At 39.2% G+C, this 7,939-nt stretch overlaps 1 protein-coding gene and 1 non-coding gene across 4 annotated transcripts; both read left to right on the top strand.

The window, feature by feature from the left end:
• Nucleotides 1–2,647: 2,647 nt before the first annotated feature.
• Nucleotides 2,648–7,843, top strand: Tex12 (testis expressed 12). Of its 3 annotated transcripts, none has more exons than XM_059267826.1 (5): nt 2,648–2,873; nt 5,229–5,294; nt 6,186–6,297; nt 6,389–6,440; nt 7,166–7,843. In XM_059267826.1, exons 2-5 carry the CDS (start codon nt 5,232–5,234, stop codon nt 7,308–7,310), a joined length of 372 nt encoding a protein of 123 aa, XP_059123809.1. In that variant the 5' UTR covers nt 2,648–2,873; nt 5,229–5,231; the 3' UTR covers nt 7,311–7,843. The 3 variants fall into 3 exon arrangements, with proteins under 3 accessions (XP_059123809.1, XP_059123808.1, XP_059123807.1); XM_059267825.1 differs by having other exon boundaries at nt 2,656–2,873; nt 5,216–5,294; XM_059267824.1 differs by lacking the exon at nt 2,648–2,873 and adding an exon at nt 2,984–3,179 and having other exon boundaries at nt 5,216–5,294.
• Nucleotides 3,615–3,687, top strand: Trnaa-agc (transfer RNA alanine (anticodon AGC)). Its single transcript has one exon. It is a non-coding gene; the product is annotated as a tRNA-Ala (tRNA).
• Nucleotides 7,844–7,939: the final 96 nt, after the last annotated feature.

Raw genomic sequence — 7,939 nt, 5'->3', positions numbered from 1 at the left:
TTTTTTTTTTTTTATAAAAAACTTGAGTAAAAATAGACTAGAAGCTGGACACAGTAGCACTTGTGTCTAATCCCAGTGTACCTACAGGAAATTCAAAGTAGAGACAGGAGAATCCCCAGAAAGCTGCAGGGCCAGCTAGCCTGGGTAGCAAAGACAGCGCAGAACTGACATCAGAAGCCTGTCCTCTGACTGCCACATATATACTGTGGCATGTTAGTACTGCAGGCTCCTTCCCCCAACACAAACCCAAACCCAAACCCAAACCATCTAGTCCTAGGATGGTGGCAGATTTCTGACCTAAAATATTTGAAATATGATTGAGGGAGATTATTTTTTAAGGTTTATCTTTAACTCATTGATACAGCTTTCGAATCAACTCATTGATATAGCCTTCTAAAATGTTACTTCTAAAGAAAAGAGTGTAAATATAGCCTTGAAAGAATAGCAGTATTTCGTAGGGACTTTTTACTTGGACACGAGCTAAATTGTTGCTTTGTTAGCAATGGAATTAGAAAGTGATTTTTTTTCTTTCCAGTACAGAGATGGTAAGAGGGCTTCTAAAGTTAGGAAATAAAATGCTGTGTAAGCAGGTAGTTTTGACTTAAAAAAAAACAGGGTAGAGTTTTAATTTCCTAAAGTCATGAAAACATCATGTCCATAGCCATGATTACAGAGGAAGTTTGTGGTGAGGTCTTTGAAGGGACTTGGTGTAATGGATTACCAGAAGACAAAGTAACATTTTAAAAAATGAATGTGGTAAGAATACAAATGTGATTGAATTTAAATAGCAAGTTTTCATCCTCCAAGCGACACAAATGGCTGAATGTAGTAAGGTCACAGAGTGATCAGTGGGGTTAGCTCAACTGTAGAGCATTTGGCTAGCAAGAACATGGTGCTGGGTTCCATCTCCATACATGCACAACAAAGTGACCAGAAGCAGAGTGAGTGCCAGTGAGCTTCCTCCAGTTCTAAGAGATGTAGGATGAATGATATGTACATTTCTAAGTTTTGGGACTTTGATACAAAGTTATTTTTTTCTATGATCTGGAGTAAGCTGTTTCTGTGTCCTATATATTTTATAGACTTGTTGACAGTCCTTGGTAGATTCTAAGGCACTGGTTAACCAGAACCCTCCATATCTTCTCATTACTCACACAATGAGGGTAACATTAAAACCAGAAAATAATATAATATGATTTTCTTTTAATCTGATGAAAACATTTATGTATTAGGAGAGAATCCTTTTTTTTTCCTTTGAAATATTTTAGGAACCAAATGGATAATTATCTGCTTAGATATAGTACAATGTGAAGGTTGGGAGACTTTTTCATTTAATGGACCTTTAAAAATAATGGTGCTGGAAAAAAAAACTGTTCTAGTGATAGTAATATAGAATAGCTAAGACTGAAGCAGGAGGATTATAAATTCCAGTCTAGCCTGGACTTTTAAGTATGACTCTGTCTCAAAAACAAACAAAACCAAATAAATATTGAGTGGTGAATATTATATTTGCTAGAAATGCTTAAAAATTTAAATCCTTACATTTTTATTTCATTTCATGTTTATAAAAAAATTTAGAAAAGTCATAGTCTTTTTTTTTTTTTTTTTCAAGACAGGGTTTTTCTGCATAAACCCCAGCTGTCCTGGAACTCACTCTGTAGACCAGGCTGTCCTCAAACTCACAGAGATCTGCCTGCCTCCCTAGTGGTGGGATTAAGGGTGTGCACTACCACCACCCATTCATAGTCTTTTAATAAAAGACAATCTTTAACTTTGTCTCATGTAGTCCAGGCTAGCCTCAAAAGTAGCCAAGGATAACATTAAATTTCTGATCCTCTAGCCTCTACCTTCCCAGTGCTAGAATTACATGTATGCATTGATTTATAGGTGCTGGAGAATGGATCCAAGGATAGGAAAGTGCTGTAAAATGAACACATAAACTTTATAAAAAGTGTATTACATACTACAGATAGTAAAAATTTCAACACAGATAACACTCTTTCAAGTACCCCCCACCTCTCATAGCAAGGAAGGAACATTCTAGTTAGGCAAATGCTCCGTCTCGCTAGCCACTTCCCAGCCTTGATACTAACCAGTAAATTAACAAAAGGGGAAAAAAAACAAAAACAAAAGACTACGAGTTAAATAACAGCCTTCTAAAATTGTAAAATTATGTGCTCAGGGTTCATGGAGGCATGTCATTGACCTTTGTTTTATGAGGCAATATACTGTTTCTGCACCAGGTTAACTAACACCAGAAAGAGTTTAGGAAGTTTGTCTGTGAGACCGCAGGTCAAAGTCAGCCTGCAAAAGTACCCAATAAAGTGAAGTGTGTGAACCATGCGAATTACTAAGTGTACCTTTTGGACGCTAATGAGGTCAGCTACACTTACTGACATATCCATGACATAGAGGGGCACTGATGGAGACTGTGGGCTTGAGGAACCGGTTGAGCCGCCTCCTGCCAGCACACCCTATGCCGCCAGCGCCACCGAGCATGCCCTTTCCTGAGAGAGCAGGTGGGAAACAGTTAATGCTCAGAGACTCCTGGCCCTGGCACAAGCCCGGCTGCCCCTGGCAACGCCTCTCTCCTTCCTGGAGACCAGTTTCCAAGTTTACTCTTCCTTCTCCACAGGGTGGGAAGCGAGCTTTCTGTTTCTCGAAGGTTCCAAGGCCAGAGGGAAAAGGCGGGAAATCAGCGGAAGCGTGGCTCCGAGCCGACGGAGCCAGCGAGGCGGTCACGTGACCGGCGCGCTGCCTGCCGGGAGCTGCGCCCCGGGCGCCTGCGCAGAGGAGCACGAAGCCTTGGCGCTCCCACGCTTCTGAGGAGGGCAGGTCGTGGCCGAATCTCCCCTCGCGAGTGGGACAAGAGGGTGAGCGCGCGTGATGGGGACCTCGAGGGGGAAGGAAAGCAGCGGGTGGGGATGGGCACGGCCTCTCCGGGGCCGGGGGCTGGCATGGGGCGCCAACCGGAAGGGGCGAGGGCGGTGAGGGAAAGAGGCGGGGAAATGGCGTGAGGAGGCACCAGCGCAGTGAAGGGAGCACGGCAGAAGGCGGGAGCGGCGGTGGTAGCACACACCTGTAGTCCCAGCACTCGGAGCACGGGGACAGGAGGATTGCTGCGAGTTTGCGTCCAGCCTCGGCTACCCGATGGGTTCCAGGCTAGCTTGGTTTATGTGGTGAGTCTCAGTCCCAGAAAATCTGAAACCAAACCATACTCCGCCCGCCGAAGGAAATCCCAGACTAACAACCACGAACAGTTGCACAAGGTGACACCTTGGGTGACGTAGCCCCAAGTCCTAGACTAACAACCACGAAATCCCAGACTAACAACCACGAACAGTTGCACAAGGTGACACCTTGGGTGACGTAGCCCCAAGTCGCTGATATTTTCATAGGGGAAGGGCCCGCCTGTTAATCCAGACTTCGGCTATTTAGGAGTCTTAAATGATGACAGAAATCACTTTTACAAACACAGAATTACCTAACTATAGAAGTTTTTGTGTGTGTGTGTGTGTGTGTGTGTGTGTGTGCGCGCGCGCGCGTGCACTGTTAGTTTGAGAAAGGAAGTAAGAAGCAGAAAAGGGAAAACTAAAAGGGGAAGAAGAAGGGGGTTGGGGATTTAGCTCAGTGGTAGAGCGCTTGCCTAGCAAGCACAAGGCCCTGGGTTCGATCCTCAGCTCCAAAAAAAAGGAAAAAGGCTTTTAGCTTGTGTTGGTTTCGATTCTTTAGGAATGTCAGTGCATCTATTGTGCATTTTCTGCATGTTACTATGCTAGTGCTTCAACTTAGTACCCTGATGGTAGGCACTCAGAAGTACATGCTGAAATTAGAAACATCTTTATAATTTGCTTTTTGCGCTTTTCCCCATCATATCATATACATATATGATATGATTTCCTATAATTATCTAACTCATGGTATTTAAAAGAAACAGAACCAGTCATGTGGCCTTTAATCCCAGCACTGGGAGGCAGAAGCAGGTAGATCTCTGAGTTCAAGGTCTCTGAGTTCAAGGTCAGCCTGGACTACAGAGAGAGTTCCAGGACAGCCAGGGCTGCACAGAGAAACCCTGTCTCAAAAAACAAACAAACAAAAAAGAGAAACAAATCGATTATTTGAATGTAAATAGTTCTTCAACTCTAAGATATAGAGACCATCCTTTTAAGTTTCATTGTCTTTTCAAGTTTAAACCTTAACAGTTCAGATTCTTAGGAAAATAGCTTCAGAATTTATGGGGAAGCAATTTGGTGCCATATTAAGGTATGGGTAGGGCAATGGAAACAACATCACATTAGAAGAATGAAGAGATCTTGTTTCTGGGATAGCCCAGTTTTATTTGTTTACAGGTGATCAACCATCTCTAGCGCTCCCCTCACTCTGTCCTTCTTTCGAGAAGGAAGAAAGGGGAACTCCAAACTCTAGTTTTTAAAAAATTTATTCTTGCCGGGCGGTGGTGGCACACGCCTTTAATCCCAGCACTCGGGAGGCAGAGCCAGGCGGATCTCTGTGAGTTCGAGGCCAGCCTGGTCTCCAAAGCTACACAGAGAAACCCTGTCTCGAAAAACCAAAAAATAAAAAATAAATAAATAAATAAAAAATTTATTCTTCTCTCATATATTACATTCCTACCTCAGTTTCCCCTCCCTCCTCCCTCCTCCCTCCTCCCTCCCCCCTCCCCTAGATCCACTCCTCCTCCACTTCCCTTCATAAAAGAGCAGGCCTCTTAGAGATCTCAACTGAGCATGGCATAACAAGCTACAATAAGACTATGTACAAACCCTCATATCAAGGCTGGATGAGGCAACTCAGTAGGAGGAAGAGGGTCCCAAGAGCATCTAACCTCTTAATTTTAACATTAAAATTTTATAAAGACGGAAGAACCTTAAATGTTCTGGTGCTAAAACAAGATAGAATTGCCAGTGAGGTTAGTTGAGCTCATTTTATATAGACGAGTAGTTGAAAATGGTATGAATAGTTAAGTTGGTCTCAGATGATGGAGGACCTTGGATGCTATGTGATAAAACTTGAGTTTACTGACCCAGAAGGTTTTTGAATGAAATGTTTTGAGAGATAAGATGAAATAGAGACTGGAGAAATTAAATTTAGGTGGCAGATCAGGAGAGCAGAAATTAATGATGGTAGAAGTGGGAAAAGTGAAGAGAAGTGTAGTGTGGAGCTCATACCTAAATTGACAAATCTCTAAACTTTATAGTTTGTACCTCCAGAGTATGATGGCAAACCACCTCGTAAAACCTGATTCTAGAAACTGCAAGAGGTCAAGAGAATCGGAGGTAAGCTTTATGCTCCTGGAGCCTTTTGTTGTATTTTACCCATTTCTGATTTCTTTTCTTCGAGAAAGTGCTATTGGTAAGTAGAATTTAGTGTTCTCATAGTCCCAGAGGTAGGATGGTCCTAGCAGGGACTAGGTTGACTCCACCTAGCTTTTCCATTAAGAACAGACCTATAAAAATCTACTTGGGGATTTCTTCTTGGTAGTTTATGGCCTTAAAAGTAACCAAAGTGAGTCCATGTCTTTTTGGTACATGGGAGTTTACATGCATAATTATTTGCTAAGATGAGTAAAATTCTTACATGCCGTAGGCAAGTCTGGAGATTGTACTTAGATCATCAGATTTCAGTGGTTAGGGCTTCCTTTTACTGCTGAGCCACCTCGCCAGTCTCTATATTGCAAAATCTTGCAGCCATTTGTCTGTTGTCTAAAGTACAGTTATCATGTTATTATAAAAATATCCACTGGTGCAAGATAAAAGACTGGTTTTCGTTAAGAGTTAAAAGCCATTTTCAAAATCTCAAAACTGAACAAAATTTAGTATTTTGAGCAAGATGTCTCTTGTGTCTAAAGTTTTCCTTGATGATAAAAATTTTATAACTGGTATGGAATCTCTAGCGTGTCTGAGTTTTTTGTTTTTTGTTTTTGTATTTTTCAGTGCTTTCCTAGTCTAGTGTTTCCCACTGAAATAATCCCCAGGCTCAAGCACAGAGTTTCATTTCTAATTCTGAAATACTGGGGATTGAACCTACAGCCTTAAGGATGCTAGGCAAACACTGTAGTACAGAACCGTACACAACCCCTCTGAAAAATGTTTGGTTTGCTTTTTTAATAAACAGAATATATATGTCTGAAAGATCTTACCATTGATCTGTTTTCTTTCTTTTCTTAGCCTCAGGTGTCAGATAGTCCACAAGTACCCTCTCTTGGAAAATCGGATTCTTCTTTCTCTGAATGTTCTGGACTCCTTTATAAAGAGGAAACCCTGGAGAAGGATTTGAGTGGTGATGTATAAATAATGATTATATTTATGTGATTGACTGTATCATGCAGAAGCTTTGTTAGATTTTACAACCTACTCAATTTTTTGAACAGATATGAGCAAGGAAATTAATCTGATGTTGTCTACATATGCAAAGCTTTTGAGGCAAGTAATTATGGCATTTTTCGAGTATTTTTGTTAGAAATTCTTTCCTTCTGAAAAATGAAGTAAAAATTTTAATTCCGTGGCTTAAAAATCTTATCTGGTAACTAGAAAATTGAAGTTACAATTTTGTCTCGATTCCTTATAATAGATGAGTTGATTATTTTAAGGGTGTAATCCCCAACTTGTCCAAACATCACTTTTCATATTTCTAGTGCTACTACCAGAATGGATGTATCTTGGTCTCTAGATGATAGTACCTTTAAAATTTTATTCAGCTATCTCTTTGAGAATAGTATTATTTGGTGAAATTAATGTTAATGGGGTTATATTAAAAGATAAATATTTTGAATATTTATGTTTTATTAGTATACATTTCAAGGCTGAATTTAAGTATTGGCCTGAGAATTTGAAGTGTTACAAGGTGCTTTATAAGCTACTGGACAGTCACTGTATCTGAGTAATAGTTTGTTCAATTTTAATTTATAATTTATAATTAAAGTGTATAAGATGCACTTTCTCTGTGTCAGGAGACTTTTTAAGTAGTCAAAAATATTTGCTAAACTGATTTAACTTTTTCTTGAATAATATTAGTAAATTAATTAAGCTCTGTCATGAGCAAAGCCATGAAATTGAAATAGTTAACAGATACAGTATAAAGAACTTGACAATGATGACGTGTCTAGACTTTATAACTCATTTTAATATCAAGCCTTTTTCCCTATTAGTGAGAGAGCAGCAGTAGATGCATCTTACATTGACGAGCTAGATGGACTCTTCAAAGAAGCCAATAGTATTGAAAACTTTCTGGAGCAAAAAAGAGAGTTCGTGAGGCAGAGGTTCACATTGATTACCAACACCCTGCACAAGTAAAGTGTCTATACCAACTGAAAGTCCATTCCTATTATTGCTGTAGTCTACTTGTTAAAGAAAATACATGTAGTGAACTGTAACTTTTTCTAATTTAAAGGGGGTTTTAACCTGAACAGTAATATGAAGTTTGTAATCTTTCTTTTGAGGGTCAAATATTTGGCACATTATATAAAAATATAAATTAAAAATTATATATGTGTTCTTTTTTCCTCCTTTACTTTTAAATTGCTTAACCCTTCTTAAACTGTGAAAGAGGACTCTGTTAATTTGATTATGTCTAACAGTATTTGTTTAAATAGCAGCTAATTTTGGAGATAGTTTTAAATGTTTTTTTTGGTTAGTATTATAAAAGAACATTAAACATTAAAAGTAATTTGTCCAGTTTTTCAACATATAATAAAATATAACTGTGCTACTGCTATTTAATATTACCATTTAATTATTTTTACTTTTAACCATTATATTTGACTAATAAAAATTTGGCTTAAAACATTTTCATGTGATAAAAGTAGTAAAATAAAAATTGAAAATTACTGTAACCTGGCTATTTCTTTATTTTTCAAGTGTCATGTTCTATGGAACCCAGATGAATTCATGGTACATCTGCCTTAACCTTCCTAGTATCAACA

The sequence above is a fragment of the Peromyscus eremicus genome, chromosome 7, assembly GCF_949786415.1.
Source record: "Peromyscus eremicus chromosome 7, PerEre_H2_v1, whole genome shotgun sequence".
NCBI classification, from domain to species: domain Eukaryota; kingdom Metazoa; phylum Chordata; class Mammalia; order Rodentia; family Cricetidae; genus Peromyscus; species Peromyscus eremicus.
Note: the sequence above shows the minus strand (reverse complement) of the source record. Positions and strands in the feature narration are given on the sequence as shown.

Excerpts from the sequence above, each read along its gene's own strand:
- Tex12 (XM_059267824.1), top strand. The coding sequence starts at position 3,151 with ATGGGTTCCAGGCTAGCTTGGTTTATGTG. Across the intron at positions 3,180-5,215 it reads AGGCTAGCTTGGTTTATGTG|TTTGTACCTCCAGAGTATGA; the intron begins GTGAGTCTCAGT and ends TAAACTTTATAG. Across the intron at positions 6,298-6,388 it reads CCTGGAGAAGGATTTGAGTG|ATATGAGCAAGGAAATTAAT; the intron begins GTGATGTATAAA and ends TTTTTTGAACAG.